We start from the raw sequence: 26,138 nt of genomic DNA, 5'->3' as shown, positions 1-26,138 counted from the left end.
TATCACTTAATTTCTTTACGTTAAATTATTTTATCAAAATTTTTACCAATACTTTCATTGCAAGTCTAAATTACAGTTCTATCGTCCCACGCTCCGCTATTCAAATCTAGTATCTCTATACTTCTAACCTTACGGAAAACCGCCTGCTTCTTGGCCAATCCGCCATAGTGGGTACGCGCCACTGTCTGGGACACAAGACAAGACAAGACAAGACAAGACAACGACGTCGCGTTGACTGCCCTGATAAAGTGCGTTTACACGTCCTCGACGCCGGCTTTCCCGTCTCCTACTGGGCTGTGACAATAAGTCCACAAGCATCTCCGATCCTGCCGTGATATGCTGACAAGTTCCGCAATTGCATTCGAGAAACCGCTTGATTCGAGGAGTAAAGAAGGTTCTCCATGGGACCGAAGCAGCGTATTGACGTCGAGGAGTGCCCCTAATACAAGGCTATCTTGGTTGACGCTGGCATAAGAAGGTTTTTTTTTTTTTAATGCGAAGCATACTAGCCGCACAACCACGCTCTTCCTTGCTGCGCCGAGCGCGGCCGCGTAGATACCATTGAGGGTATGAGCCATTGTTCATTGCTGCGCGTCTCATATGTGGGTCTATTGTATTTTAAGTTTGCTATGTTTGTTATTAAGTTGCTTCTATTTTTATGCGTTGCATAATGCAATCACTCAGTTCAGCCCTTCGGGGCGGCCGGGCAGCCACCATCGACCTTTAGCGCAACCACGTGACGTGACGTCACGACAGCCGGAGGAAAAGTATGGCCCCAACTCGCGCAATATGCAACGCATTCTTGGCTTAACCAAGCTAAGCCTGGCCATTTTTATGCGAAGCATACTAGCCGCACAACCACGCTCTTCCTTGCTGCGCCACGCGCGGCCGCGTAGCTACCGTATGACGTCATAACAGCTGCAAAAGCGGAGGCTCAACTCGTGCGCTCGCTTGCGGCCGCCTAGCTACAATGGCGGGTCTCAGCTCGTGCGTTAGCCTGCATGGGTTGTTTCTCCGTCTAGCCGAACCAAATATAGCCAAGCAACAGCAGTTCACCAGGCTAAACAGTGGTTCAACAACTAAAATAAAGGCTAGTATGCTTCGCATCCTGGGCTTAACCTTAGCTAAGCCACAGCCATTTTTTTTTTTCTAGAAACGAAAAGCTGCTAAGACCGGAGCCAGCACTGAAGCTCAGCCTACATATAGCTGCGCAGAAATCGAGCGTGTGCCTTGCGCGAGAAGAATAGTGAAACGACGGCGTGTACGACACGGTACTCAAAGGAAGCGGCGACGTGCACGGGCAAAGGAACGCTGATCAGAGGGAGGGAATGAACGATCGTTCGGACGGAACAGCACGGGACATGCCGCCGGTGCAGGCCCCCTTTCGCCGTCATTACTGCCCCGGCAAGCACTCGCAGCCAAATGCCAGTGTCGTCTCGGTATCGACGAAATCCAATACTGTCGAAATGGGCACGCACAGCGAGAGAGAGAGAATGCGAGATAGAGAGGCCAAGAGAGCGAACAAAGAAAGAAAGGCTCGCGCAAACGAAAAAAAAAAAAGAAACGTTTATTTGCCGTAATCGATGGTACTAAAGTAACTAAACTGATGTATCTCCCCCACCCACACCCCTCTCACTGGTATAGCATTCTAAGCACGAACACAGGGCACAAAATATCAGGCTGCTTATGGTTTTCACGTGACATCACGGACGCAGCTCTCGCCTCGCTTGCAGCCAAACATGGCGGCTACGATGACGTAAGTGTACCGTATCATCATGCGCGCATGCTGTTGCTTTCTAATGGTGACTGTTCTGCTCCGGCTTTCATTGTTATCGCCTTGTCGCTCGACGCAAGAGGCGCCTGTGGTGCAGTCACGCTCTCACGTTTCTCGTTTATGCTTCTCTTCGCCGTTCCAATACGCCCCCAAGATGGAGGTTATATGATGACGTCAACGCAAGCTAAGCAATCGTCCGGAATATGGGTGACCCCGGGCCAGTCGAATGCGTCTACTGGCAAAGCGTGGAAACCTAGTCAAAGCTATGCAGTCCCCGTTTCTGTAAGTGCCCGTTCCGACAGATCGCTTGGTCCAAGAGATCCAGCAGATCAACAGATGACTAAATCAAAGGCTTTGCTATCACGCCATAGCCGAATAGCTGCGACGAACGATAAACGATCACGATACGACGATGACGAGAAATACGAAACGGCAACGGGGTCCGAGGAGTGTACGACGGCGACGCCACAAACGCTAACGGCAAGATGTCCTACGAGCTGGCACGATTACGGCTCGACGACGGTACGTCGGTTCGCACGTTGCAGACCGAGATCCAATATGATAAGGACAACCTCTTTCTTCTTTTTTTCTTTCTTTGGTGACTTATTTAGGCGAGGAAATCAACATAGAGATGAAATGTGACAACAGAAAGGTCGGAAGGTTAACCTGAAAACCGCCCGGTTGGCTACACTAAACGAAAGACGGGGAAGCATCAGGAACCGAAGTACCATAGCAAGACGAGGTTGCCTGAACACACGCGCGCACAAAAAGAATAGCGTGTGCTCGCGCAAAGGCGATCGCAGAGGCCCGTTGATCATGATCATCATAAAGCAAGACATATACACCAGCTCCAAACATCGTGTCAGAGCTCGTTGAAGCGCCCCTACAACAGCTACCGTCGTAAAAACAAGCGGCGACTCGTCCATTCCCTCGCTGCCGTCGCAATGTACACCCGCATCATCTGCCTCGACGAGAGAATACGGCCGCCCGAACAAAGCAGACGGCTTAATCACCGCCGTACTTCCGGAATTACCTCGCCGTCTCCATCCGAGCTAGAGTTGTCCTGGCCGCCCATGAAACAGAGACGGCGTCTACGACGCTTAAGCACCTCTCTCTCCCACCCGCTCCCTCTCAATCCCGCAGCCGCCACCCCCTTTTCACCCTTCGTCACGTATACAGCGCTCGTTAGAACGAAGGAAGATATCCCCAATTAAAGATCGCTAATTACGCAATCGATTAGGAAGCGCTTACGACCTGCAGACAATCAAGAAACAAGCAGGAAGAGGAGGAGGGTGTAGAAAAGGGGAGAGGGCACAGAGCGATAGCCACCGCCGCCACTTAAGCGCGCATCCTCGGCACGGATGCTCGAGCAGAGAGTCGAGTAATGCTCTGAGGCGGCGCCAGTGGTCCAGCATCGCTCCTTCGAAGCACTTCGCGCGCAGATGGGCGACGACCCGATGCCGGGCAGGCACGTGTGTACGGCGTGGCGCAACGCGGCTTGCATGGCGGAGGAGTTCACACGCGTAGCGCGTAGCTTCTCTCGGGGCACGGCCGCCCCACCTTCTTCGCTCAACGAACCATTAGAGAGCTTTAGCCTAGGTGACGCAAGCATGTTGCTTACGCAAGAACGCGAACCGTGCAAGAATAAAGGAACGTGATGGGATCCCAGCTCCCATTAAGACTGAAAACTCAAGACACTTTCCGCACGTGAAAACCTAAGCCCGTCTGGCGTTGCTCTGCACTCCCTTCGAGTTATTTTGCATGCGCGGCCGATAGCGTCGCTTATTAAATGAGAGGTATTTCTTGGCTAAGATTTGCCACTTTGACAGTATCTATCTAGCCGCCTTACGTCTCGGTACTCTCACGGTGGTTTCGTTAACTTGCTATAGGTGCCATAATTGGCTATAGTATGACAACAGAGTATGACGAAGATAAATGATAGGTCGTGACATGGTTCCTCTTTTTCCGTGTCCCCTGTTCCTAAAACTTCGTATCCTCGGCGTCTCTGTCTATACGTATTTTCAAAGCTTTGGTATATTGCTACCTACTTCTAGGTCCTCGCGCATTCTTTGGTTCAAATTCACTCCCTTCCCCATCCTCTCTGCTGTCCGGCTCCTAAGTTGTGAACCTCCAGCAGAGAGTTACCGCAAGGCTCTGCAACGCGTTTGCAGTGCATATTGGATTGGGTGCTCTGTCAGGTGCAGTTGCACGCGTCCAGAACTTATTCATTAGTTTTCTTTTCTTTGTGTGTGAGTGTTAGGGTAACTAGAAACGGTAATAAAGTGAAATGTGAGTTGCGACGGGCCAAACCCAGGAAGCAGCCAACGTTTTTCTTGATACCTTCGTATTGAGACGGGCGGCGGAGGAGCGTGTTAAGAAGCGGTGCGACCGCGACTGCGTGAAATAGGCGCAGCAAAAAGGAGCGGGGGGGGGGGGGGGGGTAACGGGGCGAGTCCCGGCAGCTGTAAGTACCCCCCCCCCCCCACTCGGGTGGGGGGGGGGTACTTACAGAGAGAGAACGAGGAAGACGGAAGGAAAGTAGACGGGATAAACGGCATAACTAGGCAGAGTGGGGATTGAGATGGGGAGGAAGGGCAAATTACTGCAAAAAGAACGAAAAAAAAAAGAACGACCGCATTTAAAGATGTGAAGATACGGCGCGAACTATTGTACGGTCATTTGCGATGTAAGCAAGGCAAACTGCCACACGAACAAACAAACAAACGAAGCAAAAAGAATGAAGGCTAAGAGAGAAAGAGAGAGAAAGAGAGCGTTACATATGGCCGCTCATTCGTCGGGTACAGCGGCTGCATCGGCGAGGGTCAGCCAGGCGAGAAACACGGTGGTGGCCGACACCCCCGAGAAAAACAGAAGATCGTAAAAAAATGCGCGCGCGCGCGCATATCACGGGCGCGGGCAAAGAAAGAAGAACCGAACTTTGAAAAGACGACGAAAATCCTAGAACAAAGGAAACGGCGACGCACCATATAGCTGTAGAATTAGCGCGTTTGATTAATAGGATCCACGCCGCGTTCGCTTGCCCCCCGCTGCTCTCCACTCTCCGCCGGCAGAAGCCAAGAAGAAGAGCCGAGGGAGACGGGGGTGCGAGAACCGAAACCCGAAGGGAGAAGGAAAGAGAAGGAGACGCGAAACGATCGCATGCGCGCGCGCGTCGAGCAATTTTTCGCTCGAAAACCGTGCAATGCCGACGGGCGCTCGGAGCACAACAGGAGAGAGAGAGAGAGAGAGAGAAACGCATGGTGCGGAGCCCGACAGCAACCTATATATACACTGTGTAACCGCCATCGTTTTCGTTCGCACAAGCGATGCGAACGCTCGCTAAGGAAGACGGACGGCGTCTGGCAACCGCCAGCGCCGCCACCCACCCCTCCCTTCCTCCTCCGCCGTTCTTTCCACTCGCCCTCCTCCACTCCGGCGTCTGGGCCCTGGACGCGAACAGCGAAGAATAAAGGAACGGCGAAGAATAGGGTATGAGGGAAAAAAGGAGTTAAAGGGTGCGGAATTAGGGCAGGGCAACGCGGAAATTAAGGCTCCTTTTGTTTGCTTTCATAGTGTGTGAGTGAGTGAGTGAGTGAGTGAGTGAGTGAGTGAGTGAGTGAGTGAGTGAGTGAGTGAGTGAGTGAGTGAGTGAGTGAGTGAGTGAGTGAGTGAGTGAGTGAGTGAGTGAGTGAGTTAAAGAACACTGAAACAGCAGGAGGGCTAACGAGATGCAGCGCGGTTTGCTACGCTGCGCGGGAGAGACGAACAGCGCTATTTGTCAGTTGACTCAGTGGCCGGGTTTAAAGGGTCACTAAAGAGCAACGAAGATTAGTTCAACTGTATTAGCAAATTATGACTCCACAACACAAAAAGAAGCCGCCCCTACCGTGACAGGAGGCGTAGTATGCCAAACAATACATAAAAAAGGGGGAAAAGACAGGTGGCGCCGCCGCCTCAATGTTCCTGCACTAGCACGGCATGACGTCATGCATTTTGACGGTGTCTGCTCGGGCCTAGGTAATATTATTGTAAAGTTATTTGAAATTTCGGTATTGTAAATTCTAAATTGTATCCTTAATGAGCCAATTAATGAACTTAGCAAGCTTCAAGTACTTTTACTCAACCACAACGGCCCAAACAAGAGGAAAGAAACGTTGAAATCCACATGACGTCACATTGACGTACCACCTCTGGGGTATCAGCGGAAAATTGAAGAAAAAAAACTATTCCTTGGCCTTCTTTTCCTTTCGTAGCAACCAATTTCTTAACGTGAAATAAACAAAAAAGGGGCTTTTAAATATTTAATTTGTTCAATTTGATTTAGTGTTGCGCTTTCGTGTCCGTTCAAAGTCCTAATGCCAACACAGGGAATATGAGATGTCACAGGGGCGGGCTGCTGATTAATTTTGACAGTCTACAGTTATCCCTAATGCTAAGCGGCGAAGTCACCTTCCTTAACTTCAATTTAATAAAGAAACAAGCAAACAAAGAAGTGGCAGGCAATGATGACGAGTAACGGGCTGCCGCATATGCAATTATCGAAATTACAATTTAGGGAGGCGTCAGTACTAGGGAAATTGGAAAGAACGTTAAACAGGACGGGTGAGATAGAGAGGGAGAGATGAGCGTTTTGCCTAAGGGGGCACGCGCCATATCCGCGGGAAATCGCAGGAGCAACAAAAGCGACTGCAAAGCAAACCGCTAATTGTCAGTTAGAGAACCAGCTGGAGTAACAAGTTGGGAAAAGCTGGCAGAGAAGGAGAGGGGGCGACGGAGCTGTCCCTAATGACGCGATTCGTCAGCGTCGACGGCGTCAGGCAGCGGCGGCAACCTACACCGGGATCAACGCTATTAGTTTCTCCACAACGTTGACCGCGATCGCACGTTCTTCTCAGAACGCGTTTCGCAAGCGACAGAAAGGCACACGCGCTGTCCTCTGCCAGCTGCCTGGACGCTAATATATATTCAATTTATGGTTGAGAAATAAATAAGAAACGCGAGCATCTCACGAGACTCTCCGGGAATGTACAGGCAGTCAAAAAGCACGTGCTGCGTCAACGAGCATCGGACTGTAACGAGCATCGGAAAACGCTCTCGCATCACTTAACGGCAGCGCCAACGGTACTTAACAATCGCGGTATAATGAACGCAATAGTCACTTCGGTCACTGTTCACGCGCTTGTGCCATTAGCAGAACTAGGCACAGACGAATGTAGAAAAAGCATTCGCTTCGGTATCTGTCCTGCGCAAGCAGTGACTGATATGCAATGTTTGGATAATACGCATCAAACCTGTTAGCGCAGCCCTGGAGATTTGTGTAACGCTTACGAATGTGTGCCGGCAAATATTCAATTTATGTCTAGCGCTCGTTGTGTCCACTGTTCTTGTCCCGGATGACTTATAGCCGAATCCCCAACGGATCGCGAAACAACGCACCAAAGCAGCCCTCACGTTTTCGTTACCTTGAGTATGATTCCCGGCACAGCGACAACGGGTCGCAATTCGGGCAATGACAATCGAGGTGCCAAGCATAGGCTTCGTTCAATGAACTCGACGCTATCGGAAGGAGTCAAGAGGTGCAAGTTGACGGAGGCCTACCCGGAGGTCACGCTTGCCTGCATCTAGCTAAACGGGTTGGCCGAGTCGACCGGACGATTCGAGTCGACAGGACTCGCCTCCACGACCCTATTTCGCCCCCGCAAGTGGACTCGACACGACAAGCGGCTCAACCGCACAAGCGGACTCGAATCGAAGAGCAGACTCGACTCGAAAAGCGGACTCGACTCGAAAAGCGGACTCGACTCGAAAAGCGGCTCAACCCCACAAGCGGACTCGACTCGAAAAGCGGACTCGACTCGAAAAGCGGACTCGACACGATAAGCGGACTCGACACGACAAGCGGCTCAACCCCACAAGCGGACTCGACTCGAAAAGCGGCTCGACACGACAAGCGGCTCAACCGCACAAGCGGACTCGACTCGAAGAGCAGACTCGACTCGAAGAGCAGACTCGACTCGAAGAGCGGACTCGACTCGAAAAGCGGACTCGACTCGAAAAGCGGACTCGACTCGAAAAGCGGACTCGACTCGAAAAGCGGACTCGACTTGAAAAGCGGCTCAACCCCACAAGCGGACTCGACTCGAAAAGCGGCTCAACCCCACAAGCGGACTCGACTCGAAAAGCGGAGTCGACTCGAAAAGCGGACTCGACACGACAAGCGGCTCAACCCCACAAGCGGACTCGACTCGAAAAGCGGACTCTACACGACAAGCGGACTCGACCCGACTACATCGGCTTCACACTAAAGTAGCTATACCAGTTTGCGCCGAACGTCCCGCGAGGGGGGCGTCCGCAAACGAACAACGTCGCGAACGCTCGCGCGAGCCAATTCGCGAAACGAAACATCCGGCGCCGCGGCCACTATAATGAAGGTGCCAGAAATACACCGGCCACAAAGAAGTCGCGCTGGCCGTCCCCAGCGAACGCCCCGCAAACCAACGGCGGTGCTCGAGGCTAAGACAAAAGGGAAGCCGGGCGGGAGACGAAGGCAAACGGAGTAAGCGGGTCTGAAAAACTAAGGGCCGAACGAAGGAAGGAGTAAGAGGAAAGAAAGCGACACAGAGAGAATGGAACGAAAAAAAAACAAAGCGCCGCGGGGAATTTCCGAGGGCAATTTGTCACCCACGAAACGATGACAGCGTCCGAGGGGAACGAGGACAGAAGACGAAGCGACGCCACTCTGGCGCGGTACGCGCTTACCGCAGGGGGACAAAACGGGAGAAAAAAGGGAAAGAGAAAAAGGGAAACAATGTGCCATCATCGTCGTGAGCCGACGTATATAAAAAAAATTTAAAAGACAGTAACGAACCCTTCGTTCCCTTTTGTTCTTCTGTAGCCAACTCCGCTTCCCAACGTTCCGGCGTCCCACCCCCCTCCATCTTTTCTGTCCACTCCCTCGTTTTTCGGTTGAAAAGTTTCTTTTTGACAAAAGAACAACAAAGTACTCTCGCGTTTCAATTTTCCTCCCTCAAAATGACGCAGCCCCCTAACTGAAAAAAATGTGTGCGCCTGTAGCTTTGTTCTTCCTCTTCCTATACTGCCCGAGGTAGCAATCATCTAGGAATCCGAGTCTGAGCGCCCGTGACGTCACATTGTCGTTTGGCGCTCAGCGCACGCCCGAAGTTATTTTAAATGGGCGGGACTCCACATCTAGCGATACGAGCCCCAAAAAAGATATATATTTCTCTCGACGGGGCCACAACGATAAAGACGGCGTTCCGGTGGGCGGATCTGTCTTTATAGTAATGTTTATTCGACAAACGACTCCCAGACGCCCACGGTGTCGTGGGCACTACGAGATGCTAACTTGTTACGATCGCTATTAACCCGTTCGGAAACATACCGAAGCTATCATTTACGGAATCAGACGTCATCGTCAATTATCAAAGCTTTTAATGGATTACGTTGTTGCGCACACTTTCAACAATATCAACAAACGAGAAAAGCGAATGTATGCCGGTGCCTTCCAACAAGAACTTGGAAAACTGCGCTGAAGGAACATGTACTTTTCATGCACTGCCTTCAGCACAATTACGCCAACAATTTTTTTTTTTTTTCACGAGAACAAAGTCGTTAATTCAACCGTTTCCAAGACGTTATTTTTCAACATCGGAAACGCAACGTACGCCTCGCAAAGAATTCGTGGCGTGAAAAAAGGAAACACCGCATTACTCGCTGCGAAGTTCAGATTCCAGCGGAGATACGTACATGGTCAAACTCAACGAACGAAGTGGCCAGTGAGGTGATATTCAATCAATGAAAAAGTGGTCCCGGAATAGGGACTCCGTTCGATGGCTCGGTGCAAGCACGGCCCAGTGCCGCGTTCACGGGCGGCGCCTTGCGACCTCGCGACGTGTCACGTGATGACACCGTAGCATCCCATTAGAGAACACGACGTTGACGGAAACGTTCGGGAGAAGAACAAGGAAATGGCAGAACCCAATTTCAGTAATGTGGCTGGCAAAAGCAGCCCACAGACACCGGCTACGAGGAAAGCGCATGGGAATTTTTCGTTGTTTGTATAAAGGAAGCGCCAACATAATACAGGTCTTGTGTGTTTTCCATCTCCCAAATGAGCGCTGGCTCGCTTTGGAAGAAGCTTTACAAGAGCGTGCACGCGTCGTAAGGTCCGGCGTACAATACCTTGCCGCGGATTTTCGAGCGCTGAATTTGGTTCGGCGTTGTATTCGTGCAACAAACGTGTTTTTTTTTCTCTTTCTTCTATTATTACGTGGGACTGCCAGAACAGGCCACCCAGAATTTTTACACCAAAAATAGCCGGCAAACTTTCCGGAAGGGAGCAGTGGGAGACTTGGCTCGCCAGCGAGGATCGGGAGATGCAACTACCGCTCCTCGACCAAGCACGGCGGACCGCTCAAGCAAGTGGGGCCCTGGACTAGGGGCTCCACCCACTCGCTTTCTGCATTTTTTTTCTTTTAAATAAACGTTGTGACATATATATTGTATTTTTTTAATGACTACTAATAACTAGCCATTAAGAGGGTTACATTAGATTTAGGGACAGCCACACTGCTGTGCCTGCATTATACTTGGACTCGCATTACGGGAGCTATTCTACGCTTCTTCCGACCACATCCTCATCGCCTGCGAGGAGCGGTTGTTGCGCATGCGCATAAATGGCACGTATTTGACGTCAGCCTCGAGCAACGAGTACAGACGATTGAGACGGAGCGGTTCATGCGGAGCGGTTTATACGGAGCGGTTTATACGGAGTGGTTTATACGGAGCGGTTCATACGGAGCGGTTCATAAGGAGCGGGTCATAAGGAGCGGGTCATAAGGAGCGGGTCATAAGGAGCGGGTCATAAGGAGCGGGTCATAAGGAGCGGGTCATACGGAGCGGTTCATGCGGAGCGTGGCACGCGAGAGGAGAGGGAGAGACACAGACCTCGGCTGGTTCCGGTGGCCTTGTCCCGGAGTACGTTGATCTGGTAGACGGGCCCAAAGTCCTCGAACATCTTCTTCAGGTCGCTCTCGTCCCACGAGCGCGGAATCTGGCCCACAAACATCTTGATGGCGTCCGGGTCAGGCTGGTCCTTGCCCACCGGAGAATTCATCGTTCTGCGCAAAACGAAATCAAGCAGGGCACTCCAGTCAGTGAGCCGTTCGGCCGCGCCATGTAAAATTAAGCGCATGCTTACAGTCAAGACCTCACCGAGTCTTAGCATAATGAAGACATAATGAAGTAGACGTTAACAAAATGAACAGTAAAGTGCTTTATTTTTTTTTTATTTTTTGCAGCGCTTCCTTGAATGTGGTAAATAAACGAGCATTTTTGCTTTGAATGAGTCCATTCTGACATTTATGCCCACAATCATCAATTACCCAATTCTTAGCGATTAATAATCTATCAGGCACATTACCTATGCACTTCAAGCAGTTGCACATGTAATATTCACATCTTCGACGTTCCCTGTTGCAAACCTTATCTTCATATCGCCCTTTTCCCGCCCATTTAAAATAACTTCGGGCGTGCGCTGAGCGCCAAACGACAATGTGACGTCACGGGCGCTCAGACTCGGATTCCTAGATGATTGCTACCTCGGGCAGTATAGGAAGAGGAAGAAAAAAAATCCAACGAGAAAGACGAAGAGAAACATGGTTACACGCAAGACATCTGCGAAGGCGTAACCGTGCATCGTTGGCTGCAATTGCTCTTTACACACGCACACACACACACCATCGGATTGCCAGCGACCAAGCCGATGCACGAGGCCGCCGTAATTCAGCCGTAGTTACGGCAAGTAAACCAAATATGCCCGACGAGAAAGAGATGTTATATCTCCACTACAGCTTCGCCTAATATACTGCAGAAGACATTTCCTTTCTTGCGAACCTCAAACGGCGTGACGCAAAACAGGCGTCACACACGTCCTCGCGAGTTTTGGCCCACACGGAAACGGCAAGCCGCCATCTTCAGCCTCGCTCCCAAAGCAGCGTCCCAGTTAACAGGCCGTTCCGGGCGACGTTTCACCAAACATCGCAACGGTCGTGAGGACACGGTCCCTCTTTGCGTGGCTTAAGCCCACCACACCATCCTCGGAGACCCTGAGAAGAATGCGCGAAGGGGATCAATTTGACTGACTAACGTAGACAAATCTTACTAGGACAGACTCCGAGCTATGGAAGCAGTGTACCTTTATCATGTCTGTTCAACCGGCTCAGAAAAGAAATCTAAACACGGATTGACCTCACTTGGATAGGAAGACTGAATCAACTTGGGTTAACTGACCGGCTTGGCCTGACTTCGACCTACCGAACGACTGATCAGACGAATGCACACAGGTGCATAGATTACCTGAGAGACATTCATTCTCAGGCGACACAAAGGTGAGTGCCTTCCAGCTAAACTACAACACGTGGGAACGTCATTCCCTGTCATCAGTCCGACTTCTGGCGGCTTGAAAAAGCGAAACCAGTGACGTGAAATGGAAGTAACATTAGAGCCGCATCGCCTGTCGAAAGCACCTCCCGCCCCCCACCCCGTCCTCGAACCTCCACCCCCCCCACCCAAAAAAAAAAAGATAAGGCTGTTGCTAAGTGCAGACTTCTTCGCCGCTTCAGCCTCGCCGCATGTTCCAGAGATCTCGCGCTTTGTTCGGCCGTGAATTAAAGCGTTATTACGAGGATCATCATTATGAAGCCCGGCCGCCTTCTCTTCCCATTCTCGTTCCAATATCGTCGTTAATCTTCCAAAGTGCCGAGTGCTTCCGCACTTATGAAAAAAATGACAACGTGCTCTCCCTCTCTCCCTCTCTTTCGTGCGAAGAAAATTGCGCTCGAATCTTCAGGGTATATTCTCTCTCGCTCTCAGTCTCGCCTGCGCTCATAAGCCACGTCGGCCGGGGAGATATGCTTCCATCTTCGCCTGATTAATGAGCCGCGCATCGTCGTTCAAATTCGACGTGGGTCGATTTAATTTCCCCAGCGAGCTCAGGTGAACAACCAGACACTGAAAAAGAAAGAAAGAAAGAAAGAAAGAAAGAAAGAAAGAAAGAAAGAAAGAAAGAAAGAAAGAAAGAAAGAAAGAAAGAAAGAAAGTCGGCAGAAGTGAAACCTCTTCTCAGATTTTTGTTCTCTATTTTTTTACTAGCCTCGGCAAAGCTGGCAGAAAAAAGAAAGCCGTTTCGGAACCTCAAAGATGGGACGTATCGTTCGATGGCGTGTACGAGGCCAGATTAGCCGGAGAAGAAAAAAAATAAAAAAAACGCAAGAGCGAACGCACGAGAGAGCGGCGTTGGAGGTGCGGAAAGCACACACACAGCGAATCGAGGAGGAGGAGGAGGAAGCTAGCACAGGGGGCTCCGCCAAAGAATGATTACAGAATAGCGTTAAACCCCTCATTAACTCTCGGTGGGGAAAAAGGAAACGCAAGGGTGGAGTAAACAAGAAAAAGCATACGCTTCGAATGGGAGGTCTCAAGAGCGTCCGAGAGAGAGAGAGAGAGAGAGAGAGAGAGAGAGATGGCCGACAACGTGTCAGTCCTCAAGTTCCGAGGAGGCGGTGGCGACTACCAACTCTTACGCTTCCCACGCAATATATACTTGAAGGAAACAAATCGAGGCAAGAATAAAGCAAGCCGAAAGGAAAGCAGGAGATAAAATGCCGCGCCCAGAACAGTACGTAACCGCGCCACTCACACGGATAAGCAATTTCCTCGTAATATACACGGCGATCTTTTTTTTTTTTTTTCGAAGCGTTGGCAGCGCTTTAACCGCAAGCGATGGCGTTCGTAGACGCGACGAAAGGGAAAGCTGTCATGCACCCGAATGTGGCACGAAGGTACCAAGGGAACGCACATCACTTTCTCAGAAGGAAAGCTTCCAAGTTGAGGAAATTACTATTCCTCCTGGTCCGGGATTCGAACCCGGCACCAACGCTTTCCCGGGCCGGTCGACCTACCATCTGAGTTAACCGCAGAGGCTATCAAACTGCAGCCGCGAGGGCGAAATAATCGACTACGACGCTTTTCCTTTTTTTTCTTTTTTTTTCTTCTGAGAATCCAGTATACGTTTCTTTTGTAGCGTCGTGGTATGTTCGGGCGGATGACAATTATCCCTTCCATGACACTTCCTCCACCGTGCGGTATTCCGCAGAACTGTTTTAACCTGGTGGCACCGTAGTGCACCGTGGAGTTTCAACCATAGTATGCAGAACTACTATATCAATGACGGACTACGAGCCGCCTAGCTGCTGGCGTAAAGGCATCAACAACTTCGCCCCAACTTAGGTAGGGCGGCTCTTTCCATTCGGTGAGAGCTGTCACAGGGCACAAAAACACTTCCTGCGTGTTGTTGTTGAACAGAACGCCACAAGCTGTCGCTCCGGCGATGGCGTTTTTTTTTTTCTTTTCCCCTTCGGCATAAGCACATTGGAATATTATTAGCCCGCTAGAAAAGATACGACCACAAGTTCAGTTCAGCGCTGTTCTCGTCAGTGGTGCGTGCGTATTTCGTTAACTGCGATATACGTATATTTTTCATAACCGTGTACAATAGATGGTCATTTGTTACAACGTTATTACGCGATGTTGTCCCGTCGAAGAAAAAGAAGAAGGACGCTACTAAACATGCATTTTGCTTCTGACGCCTTCACGGCCAGTAACTGCGAGCACACGGCCCACTTTTACGGCGACACTTTTGCTCGGCTTGGTTGAACTCAGCGGCACAACAAGGACGCCAACAGCGCGCCACTGCTAACGTCTAGACGTCGCCGTACACTCGAGCTACTCCGCAAAACAAAGAAGCACGAGTAGGCGAACGGACAGGCTGAAACGCTTAGGTTACCCATCCAAGTCCCATCCATCCAAGGTCGCAGGCATGGTGCTAGAATAGGTTAGGTTATTCTAACACCATGGTCGCAGGCATGCACCGACTATATAAACCAGCAACATGCTTCTTCAAGCGAGACGCTCAATTCTTCGCCTACAAGGAAGGTCAACACCGGCGCGATTCGTGCCGAAGTGTACCCATCGTTAAACGACGACGGTACATGCAGGGCCAACCCACGCAGACCGCATCGGTCGCCGGCGCCTGGCCGCTGGCGAGGACAGTTCACAGGACAGCGAGGACAAACCGCCCCACAGCCAGTACGACACCTCCGGCAACACCTCCCGTGTGTGCACCCCCGGCAAAACAAACGTCCAACAACTTTCGGTCCCACGGCCGGCCGTAGCAACGACGGGGCTCGCTTTAATTACACGCCGCCGCCAACGCAGCGATGTTTGACGCCGGCTGTCGCCCCTCTTCATAATGAAGCCCAAGACGCCGGTGCGGGCGCGTGCCAGAAGGGGAGAGGAGGGGAGAACACGCATGAAATACGCCGCGGAAGCATTAAGAGCCCGCGCGGGGTTGTCCGCGCGCGGAAACAAAGCCCGAAAGAAAGGGGTCCGAGCAACCACGGTTGGGGGGGGGGGGGGGGGGGTCTGTCAAAAGCTATTAGAGAGCGCCTAATGGCGCCACTTCTCCCTCCTTTCGGCAGCGCCACGCTATTATAGGCCGCAAGAAGGCAAGCGAGCAAAATATAATGAATGCGTAAACGGTTCCGGCGAGGTCTCTTTCCTGTTGGGGAAAAGTTACGGGGGGGGGGGGGGTGTCGACGAAGGGAAGCGGGTCGGGGAAATGGGGCCAGCAGCCAAACTTTCAAGAAACCCGTACGCCGCGTAATTTCAGGAAACTCTGTTACCCGAAATTTTCGCTCCTCCCCCCACCTTTAAACGGCGGGCAAGCAAATTTTGCGCCATATTATGACTAGTTGGCACCACTGTGGGGCCTCCGGTACCGCCATTTTTCAGTGCCGCTTGATATTCATGCGCAGTATTAGACGTACTACGGAGCCAAAATGGAAACGACTGGCGCCGACGTTTTTCCGCAAGCAATGTGAAACAAGATTGCAAGATTCTTTCTTTTATTTTTTCACACGAGCACAGACGGCGGCTCAGCACAATAACTTGCCGACTACACTAGAAGGTTAGATTTCCACCGACCACATCGCAAGTACTCGTTCATTAAGCCTACATTTACCGTTCGCTCTCGCATTCATTCAGGTTCACAGAGCTGCTGACCCCAGGCGGTACAACGCGCACAGCTTTTCCCGTTCTAGAACGAACATTAGGGTGGTCACGCAGATGGACAGCCACGAAATTTCTCGACTGAAAAAAAGGTACTAGGAACCTGCGTGCGAAAAGCTACGGCTTTCTCTCTTAGTTCACCAGACACGCATATACTGCCCGCAATACAGTTAAGAGCCCACAGCCCTTCGTCTCAAGCGAGATGCAAAGAAGCTGTGTGTTTCCACTTGGGGGTGTTGATCCTGGAGCGAAGGGTTCAACGCCCTAAATCAACACAGGGGCTACGAGAGAGACAATGGCCGGGATCACGCACTCATTCTACACACCTGGAGTTGAACACCCGCCTAAATCAATGTGCACAAGGTTGACGACGGCGGTTCAAACGTGCGACCTGATGCTCACAAGCGGAACATTGATGATACCACTGAGTATACGTTGAGGATACCGCTCAGGATATGTTCTGGATTGTTCCGATTGATTTAACGTCGTTAACACGGGACCGCTACAGGTGCTCGTTTTCGTGCACGGGTGAAAACAGAGAAGCATACCGGCCAACCTGTGAACGTTAAAATTCGTAAAAAAAAAAACCCAGGCATGAACCCGGGAAGGAGGAGGTGGGAGGATATTAGAAGTTTAGTTCTTTAAACTTCGGACTGAGCGCGCAACTTTTGTGGGGCACAACACATTTCGTTGAACCTCAGACGTATAACAAAAGCCCAAACTAATTCGAAACAGAACAAATTGGCAAGTAGCACATTGTTTTTGACATGGCAGTGACCTTTGCAGCGAATTTGATGCTGCCGACATAACCTACTATGGGAAGTTGCCCGAATAAACCTGCACGAAGCGAGCACTGCTACGGTGTGCATTCAGTATCGGACTTCCGAAAATATCTAGGGAACTTTTCCGCGAACAGAATATTTTCTCTTCATAAAATTTAACGTCACATTCGAAAAATCGTAGCACGAGCCCAAGATCGTAAACTACGCCAAAAATTAGGGACCGTTGGCAGGTATGGAGAAGCGTAACAAGTCTCTGCATAAGCGTGAAGAAATCTCTCCCCACGCGGCATAACATTGTAAAGGATAAATTGGGAATATTCAAACGTGGATAAGCGTAACGACCAAAGAGAATAGCTTGTTCTAGGGCACAAACTGAGCGCAGCCTCTCATCCGCACTTATGTAACTTGTCTTGCCCAAATGAAGTCCATCAAAGAGTATTAACTCGCGGCTGTGGAAGTCCATCTGACAGGCTGTTTATTCACGCCCTTCTGTCGGCACAGTCCACAATCATAACTGCCTTTACCACGGCCAAGATTACAAGGCTACGCGAGTCAACTTCAAGCCGACTTCACTGTCATTCCTTAAAATTCCCTACGATCACTGCATGCCGCAGAGCGAAGAACCACGTGACAGATAGAAAACCGCAGCAAGCTGCGGTTTTCCACGCGCCACCCTAACTTTACCGTCAGGGCTAACGTGTTTCCCGTCACTGTGCCGCAAACAAGCACGCACGCACACACTAAGCTACTTGCTCCCTGCAAGTCGTGCTTCACCCCACGACGGACGGTGAGCACGCGCGCAAACGGGAGAAGGCAACAGCGGTTGCGCAAGCGCCAAGACTAACGACCGAAAACTTTGTGCGGCGTTAACAATCACGCGGCACCAACGCATTAAAGTTTTCCCGCAGTTCTTCACGAAAAAAAAAATGGGGGAAAAAAGGGAAGAAACGCCGGCTCCGACGCCCCTTATTTCCCCATCCTCCCATCGCGAGCATTTCCAGCTCTCTGCGCGCGCCATATTAAGACTGCGTGCACGCGCCGCTGTAGCACCGCCTTCCCTCCCCCCCGCTGCTACCGCCCCCACCCTCCCCGAGTCCGCTTCGGCGGGCGGTCGCGTTAGCTGCCCCCCCCCCCGCCTCGGGGAGGAGGAAAAGGACGCAATTAATCTGGGGCCGGCGCGGCCGGCTGACGCGCGTCTTTTTGACCGCTCCCAAACCTCGCGCGTACCCCGCGCCTTTCCTCCGCATCCCGCTTACTTGGTCATCGCGCCGGCGTTATTAGCGCGGTCGTTCGTCGGTCGGCAAGCGTACACCTCAGGCCCAGCTGGTAGGAGGAGGATGAGGACCAGGAGGGAAGAAGGGAGGACGCCACGTGTAGCTGCGGTGAGCGCGCATTTCATCTCGTCGCGCGCGCGAGCTTTCCCTCCCCTGAGAAATTGCGCGCAGGCGCGCATGCTGTTTCACTTTACGCGCATTATATATCCTGGAGAGAGGGGAAAAAAAAACCTCCTCGGCGACGGCCTCGAAAAGCCGCTACCGCGGCGTCATACCTGACGGCGAGTAATTAAGAGGCGCCGTAATAAGATGTCCCCACTTCGCTGACTCGTCGGGTCTCGAGCGTCCGCGCGCGAGAGCCGTAGACGCGATTTGTTTTTGGGCGTTCGTTTCGTTTCGGTGCCCGCACATTTTCGTGGGCGGCGAATTCTCGGTCGCGTCGCGCGGAGAAGCGAGCTAAGCAGCAGGCTGGCAACTCCCGCTAATAAGGGGGGGGGGGGGAGGGGGGGGCGGGCACGACGCCCCTGCCTACTCTCGAAGAAGAAGGGGACAGAAGCAAAAATTGATGGAAGGAACGAAGGCGAAGAGAAGAGCACTTTCGTGCTTGCTTCTTACGCCAAACGGTGATCACCACGTACCATGGCCAAGGTTACTACCGCATGCGGGAACGCGTCTTAACAGGAAGCTTTAAGCTCGGGTCCAAATGCGATGCCGCCTATTAAACTACATGTAAAACGTACACTTCCATAAATATTTTGCATTTCAGAGAGAAAGCTGAATTCTAGTGAATTCTGGAAACGAAATTTCGATTTAGGGCCGGCTTTTTGCTACGAAAATTGCCGAAAATAGGTAAACTTGAAAAGAGAAGTACTACGAACTTTACAAATCCGTAACTCTGCACCAAGAACAGATATCACGGTTTTGTGAGCTTCATCCGAAGTACATTCAACGCTGACAAATGTGATATACTAATCTAAGTCTTGCTTAATTCCGCTTTAGATGTACTATGAGATGCAATTTTTACAGTTATGATATCATTTTTAAGGAGCTGTAAACTTGATAGCGTCGTTTTCCGAAACATTGCAATTTTTAACAATTTTCTTCTTTATATCGACGGCCTAAATCATAAAACTGCATCCAACAGCCACTAGGTTTTCACTTTTTTTCGTTTAAATACTACAAACATCGTCACGTTTGGTGCAGTCGTTGCCAACAGAAGAACTATTCGTCCTTTCCCATGTATCTCGACAGGAGCCCCCGACCTAAATCTTTCTCTTGCAGCCCCCGTTCGACTTCATCTAATTGACGCCAGGCGTCAACGAGCCGAAGGCGCTCATTGCGTTTTTCCTCGGCACGTTCCCGACAGGCGTCATTTAATATCAAGTCGAACATGGACGGGGGTAGCGGTGAGCGTTAGTCAAGTTCCTGCACAAGGTACAATGTTTGACGTAAACGCGCTTAAGTAAACGCAATGAGCATCTTAGGCGCGATGACTTCAGGCATTACATTGTGCCGGACTTGACCAAGTCATATCGCGGCTTCAAGTTAACGCGCATTTCTGCAGACGGATAGAAGTTAGCGTCTTCCACGCCTGCAAATGTCGCTTTCCCACATCGCTTTGCTGCGCAAGGAAAAACGCAGCTTGCTCGGGCAAGAGGGAAAAATAAATTGGGCGAGAAAAAAAGAATAGCCTCTTCCGAAATCGCTGCCTTTATTCTCGTTCTATTTTCCTGCACCAATTGACCGGTAATTCTCCCGGAGTCTCTCCTTTCCCTATCTGATGCGTACTAAAGTCCTCGGCCAGCAGAAAAAGAAGAGTTGAGTAACAGAGCGAAAATTATTTCGATTCCACTGCCTGCTGGACGGACTAAAAACAAAAACAAAAAAAAACGCAAACTTCGGTGGTCTGGCATTTGGAACTGGAGCTCTTATAAGGACGGCCAGCAACAACACGGGTGGACAATATATAACACTAAACGGAAACCATAACTCGAGGTACAAGGGAACAGCAAGCAGTGAAATACTACTTCCGATGACTTGAAACGAGGTCTTTGTTATGCTTGAAACGAGGTCGAGAATATTTTTTTTTCTTGTAGCTGATAGGTGAAGGCGCACAAAATCAGGCGGGAATAGCCAAATAATTAAAGTTATGCAACGAGAATCGGTAACTGAAGAATAGATAGACGAGGCAGCAATAGTGGCCCAGAGCACTTAAAGGTCTTGCTGATGGAGATTACTGGGTTTCTCTCGATCAGATTATGCAATACTTAATCTATCCATAAGCCAGATCGATAGATTTGGGGTGTACCTGAACCTTCGCATGACGTAACCGCAAATGCTACGCCCCGACGCCCGTCACGGCGTGACATTCACGACGCTCCTCAGGTAGCGCACGAAATACACTTCAGGGTATCTTGTTAACACATACGAGAATTAGGCGAGCGTATCGGTAGGTCCGTGGTCGGCGCCTCTGCTGTGGGCAAGCCCGATAGAGGCCGCAAAGATACTCGCCTTAACACCTCACTTTTCCCCTGTAAATGCAGCTCAACGCAGCGCTCCGCAGGATTACAGGAAGCAAACCTTCAGCAACATCCAACTTTATATTCGTAAACCATCTATTATTACTATCATCTATTATTATTATTATTATTATTATTATTATTATTATTATTATTATTATTATTATTATTATTATTATTATTAAACATTCTAATCATCATGCTCGTAAAGCCAGTCATCTCATAGTAAAAGCCTCTAACAGTCATTACGCGTTGTTAGGAACGGCCTGCAGAAGTGCCGACATGCAAAGTTTTCTCAGCCAGCTGCAGCTGCGAGCGTGGCGAGCTTCCCCGAAGAGACCATGGAAGCCTTCACCACCTGCCGCGGTGACTCGTGTCGACGATGTGCCGCGTCAACACACCCTCGGAGCCGCCATGACTAAACGCGATCAGCGGACCAACTATCGTTAGTGAAATCGCCAACGCCTGCACGGTTCGACGGAAGCAGGGGGAATTCCTGGAAGGAGAGGCTCTACGGTGCCTTCTCACAGGACTTTAAAGACGCCAGACAATTGACAGCGGCGGCGGCCACTGTGCGACGCCCGCTCGGGGATTAAGAGTCGTCTGCTCGGGGCAAGACAGGTGTCAGCGAGAACCCGCTCTCCTCAGCGTGGTCAGTGAAAGCGTACGTGAGTGTGTGAGCCCTCCTTCAAAAAGGCGGGTCGACTACGACGACGTTGGACGCTACGAATTGGCGGTGAACTGCCGCTTTCCCTCACCTAGGGATCTAGGGAGGACAGAGTGTTTATAAGCAGCGGTTGTGCGGCTGCTTGAGAGCGCTCGTGAGCAGTGTGCTTGGAGCTTTTTGCTCGTGTGGTGTATGCTTAGTCTTGGGCGCTCCATTTGGGAGTCACGCTAGGCTGTCGAATGTATCCCTTGCTTTAATGTAAATACTTAAATAATCCTGCAAGCCTAGTTCTTCCCAAGTTCCTCCCTACGACCAACAATCCCTACAGCGTATGCCATCCGAACATCTACAGAGACTGCGACTTGAAAATAGAGGGTGCACGAAAAAAATGCGCAAGATCAACGCTGGGCTGCCCCCGCGCGGACCGCACATCCCGATTCAGCGTACCGTTCTGATCCGCTTTCGTTTTCTACACTAACTACAATGTACCGACTTGAATAAGCGGCAAGTGAGAGCTCTAAAAGCGTAACCTGGAACCATAACCAGGAAGGTCAGATGACGAGAACACGACAAATCAATTCGGCCTCGCTGGAAACCGCACAAATAAGAGAATGGAAGGCATGTGTAAACATAAAAAAAGAAAAAAATGACAGAACAAAAAAGGGATTCCCTTGAACAGCTCAGCTTCAACCTAACAATCTACTTTCATCTCTATGGTTCCCGCCCAAAACGAAAATATATATCTTTGAAAAAAAATTATCACAAGGCGGACGCCACCCCAAACTAGCCTTGTAAACCAAATCTCGTCAGGGTGAGTCATAGGATAAATCCGTACAAGTGAAAGCAAACAGCCCTCTTCATCTTGTTTCAGTCGCGCGACCGAAAAATAATGTACAGGCTTAGGCCAGACCGTTCCTTCAGCTCAACTCGACGCCATGGCAAGGACTGTAAAAAAAAGAATCACTGCAAGCTGCATCAAGTCCCAGCGCTCCAAGCCCTAGTCAAGCTCTAAAAGAAACAAGACGCTAAAGGAAAGAAGAAAATCTGTAACAAGTTTATTAGTTCACCTCTCAGAACAGCCGTCTGCTCAGCGCACGCTCGATATTTGTTTTCCTCCGTTTTAATCCATCGCTCCTTCTACAGGTATCACCGAACCTTATCCCTGCTGATCTGCCAAGCTAATCTTATTTTCCCAGCGGAACCCGCGCTGTTTCTCTTCTCCGGCAGTCCCTTTCATAAGATTTACTTCCGGTCATCGTATCTCCCTTCTCCTTCAATCTCGGACTCAAAAACAAAGGAAGCGGAACAAAGGCGACGAAGAGGGACAAGAAACATTTCGTTTTAGTACGCCACGTCCTTCCCTCCACTCCCGCCCGTCGCCTTCGGAAGACTAGGCCCGCCTGCTGCTGGCAACGATCCTCCCCCTCCTCCTTTTGCTCTTCTCCTTCCACTGCTACACCCACGGTCTTCAACAAAGTTCCGGCGCCGCTAATCCAGGGCGGCTTAACGCTAAGTACGTAAAAGAACGCCTCCCATCACGCTCTCCAAAGCCGGCTATCAGGACAAATTAACTTCCGGCTCGCGGCGATACTTCAAGGCAACCCAGAGAAGGGAGGGGGGGGGGGGGAGGAAGAACAGAGTGATAAAAATGGGTTATGCTCGTCAAGCCCCCATCAGGGCGGCGCAGACAGAGAGAGAGAGAGAGAGAGAGATGTAGAAACAGCTTTATTTATGGCCAAACGAAGGAGCGGGAGGTTCATGCGGCCGAAGAACGGAGATAAAAAAAAATATGCGATACGACGGCAAGAGTGAGTTTCGCTAGTATTAATCCCCGAGTGGGCGCGTCATTGCGACCACGAAGACCAGCAGAGATGTGGATTTAGGCTGTCGTTACGAGGAGGGAGAAAGCAAACAAACAAAATAAAGACTTCCTCGAACCAAGGGCTTTGTCTTTGGCGATGAACAGCATGTTCCGCGGAAATAACATTATCAGCTGCAAAATTAAGCACTATCGTCACGTTACCACCGCTTCCAAACCAAGGGGCTTGATAGGACGCGAGAACTCATCTAGGTGACCAGTGTGTTCTCGAAACTGGGCTGCAACAGCCCAGTTTTCGAGAACACACTGGTCACATCAATGCGCGCGCGTAATTCGAGAACTCCAATTTCGAAACTATAGAACACCACGAAACGCCTCGGAAATCTGAAGCCCGCACCAAGCCTACTCAAATCAACGGAACACGAGCCATTCGAAATCGCCCCAGTCAGCTCCGTCACGTAGCAGCACTGCCCACATGTCACTGCATTGGCAACGTTCAATCCCATCTTGGATTCAACCCCTTAGCGCTTTACTGCAACATCGCGCGACTATGCTTGTTTTACAGACAATACAATTATTTTCCACACCTACAAGGAAATATGCTGACCCCTATCATCACGTTCCCTTTCCAACTCTTGCGACATCCAGCAGCTACACAAGCTTTGCTCGAGCAATGTAATCAGAAATTTTTACCTACTGCCACAGAAGAGTAAACTAAATGATCAGACATGACTGTCAGTGTCACCCGCTAATATCAGGAAGCTCCTCACTTCTCACTTCAGTAAACACCTACTTGTTTACTATGAAAGTTATCGCCTACATTTTTTTTATTTATTGTTTTGTGTGTTCCGCTAGCATTACGTAGTTCCTTACGTGCTCTTGTTAAATTACTTGCCTGTGCTGGAAAAAAAAAATTTGCATGTATAACGCTCCTCGCTTAGGCAATAGCACGACAGGGGTCCTTAGGGGAAAAGTAAATGACTATAATAAACGTTAACATATTCCATCGGCGCCGATAGCGAAGCGAAGCAGAGCAATTACGTCACACGTCTATACGATTGTGACGTCGAGACGAAGCGCAGAGTCAGTGTCACTAAAGACATCTAGCAAAGCTGTATTCGATTCGCGCCCTCTTTACAAACGTGCGACCATGTTTTCCATTCACTAGAGACGCGAACTTCTGCACCGGGCGTTATTCTAACGCGGTTTCGTCATACTCTCGGCAAGCAAGAGTTTTACAGGACATTGCCGTTCGAACTCATTTACGGTTGAACGTTAGGTCGAAGGGAGGACGCCCCCATCAGCTGTAACGCTGTAACTCCGGCCGTACAGCAAATGACGCAATCAATGCCCAGGCTTAAATCGAACGGGCCGCGGTTCAGCGTGTTCCTCTGGCGCGCGCGCGCGCACACACACACACACACACACACACACACACACACACACACACACACTTTTTCCGGTTATAGTAGTTGTGCGCTAATAGCACCTACGAAGATTCTTACAAGTGACATCATGTCCAGAGACTAGGGATGGTCAATTTTGAGAGAAAATCTCCAAAAACAACTTAATGACACGGTACATAAGACCAGATGAAAAAACAAAAACAAAAGAAAACACTGCAGAGCAGGTCAAGGAGCACCGCTTAGCGAAAATTAACAAGCCCGTGCTGGTCTGTAATTCTAGTCCGCCGTCGTTAGGCGCGGCCAGCGCGATCAACAGAAAAAACCGGGCGTGACCACTCACAGCACCGAGCGCGCTTCTAATTCTTAAAGCAGGTCGTCGAGCGCACTGTCTGATGCTAGTACATGTCTCGCGTACAATTCTCGTGTCGATGATGAACACGAGCTCGCGACGGATAATTTATCAGCGCGTTCTGCCAACGAAATGTATCGACTGAGAACTTTTCCTCCTTCTCGAACAGCCCAACCTCTTTATATGATGAAGTCGTTCCGCCCGGATTAGTGCAATATTGGAGGTCTCTATCCGCAGACTGCCACCGCTGTGTCACCATAGGAACACTATTTCAACTGTCGCGATAAGGATTATGCTGAGAAGCGGGTACGGCAAGGCGAGCATCCGACAGAAACAACCTTACACACTGCCATAAAAAGAAATTGTCTGGGCAAACCAGAAAATCGAATTTTCCTTAAGTAACCGGCATCCGAAGCTAACAGGCCATCAAGCAAAAAAAAAAGACGAATGGGAAATTAAATGTCTTCTCTAACTAATATTTAGTGAGCAGGCGTTCCCACACCGCTAACCTACGCTAACAATGTTAGTCACATTCGCCCTAGTAACGCTGTTAAAGGTGACGTGTTTTGAAAGCCTGGACACAGGGGGGGGGGGGGGGGAGGCGCCAGCAATTACGTCATCAGCCCGTACGCTGACACCTGAATTTAATCCTCATACCAGATGTCCGCTGGCTCGGTTAGGTCAAGCGATTTGTGTGGGGAGAAGTGTATTTGCAGGTTTTCTATATCGTCTATGAGGGTTAAATTCGAAAAAAAATAACACATTTCACAGTCTTAATAAAGGAAAATGTAAGTCAACGTACAAGTTAGAATTTCTCGCCAGAGGTTAGAGGCGAGGCAAGACCACAACCTGAGCGATGCTCTCCTATACGAACCTGATCGAAATTATCTCACTGAATATTTTCAAGACCGCAAGCAAACATACAAATGAGTCCTACATTTCTTCAATCCTGTAATGTTTCCTTACATATGGGGTAAGGTTACGTTGCTACACTCATAAGCCTATGGTACATTTAGTTAAGCATTGTTCACAAAGAACAAGAAGTTTACCCACAAGTTCCCACCATCTTTTACCAATTATGACTGCTACTCCAGCTTCAGATGCCGCTTTTCCGTTGAACACCTTGCGCAAAGACAGTTCGAATTTCAGCCTGTGAACCACACAGGGCTACCATTTCTTCACGGAAACTGCGTCCCGTGGTGGCTGCCATACGTACTGTACGGTTCAGTGTAGAGCTCCCGCAGTTCACTATTTGTGAAATCGGCCACGAGGCAAGCTCGCCACGTCGCAAATACACCAGCACACCAACACAGTTCCCCTCATTCAGCCCCCTACACCATTTCTTATCCGACTACTCAAGCAGGGAACCCAGAGCAAAGCGCAGCGAACGAGGCCCCCCG

At 50.2% G+C, this 26,138-nt stretch overlaps 1 protein-coding gene across 1 annotated transcript in view; it reads right to left on the bottom strand.

Annotated features, from left to right (window-relative positions):
- LOC139050332 (CUGBP Elav-like family member 2) overlaps positions 1 to 26,138 on the bottom strand; it is a 169,874-nt gene that overhangs the window by 124,910 nt on the left and 18,826 nt on the right. Inside the window, exon 2 of the mRNA XM_070526567.1 lies at positions 10,742 to 10,914. Within this exon, the coding sequence (XP_070382668.1) occupies positions 10,742 to 10,914 (173 nt within the window). The remainder of the gene's footprint in view (positions 1 to 10,741; positions 10,915 to 26,138) is intronic.

Source organism: Dermacentor albipictus, chromosome 10 (genome assembly GCF_038994185.2).
Source record: "Dermacentor albipictus isolate Rhodes 1998 colony chromosome 10, USDA_Dalb.pri_finalv2, whole genome shotgun sequence".
Taxonomy (NCBI): Eukaryota; Metazoa; Arthropoda; class Arachnida; order Ixodida; family Ixodidae; genus Dermacentor; species Dermacentor albipictus.
This window is presented reverse-complemented; position numbering and strand designations above follow the sequence as displayed.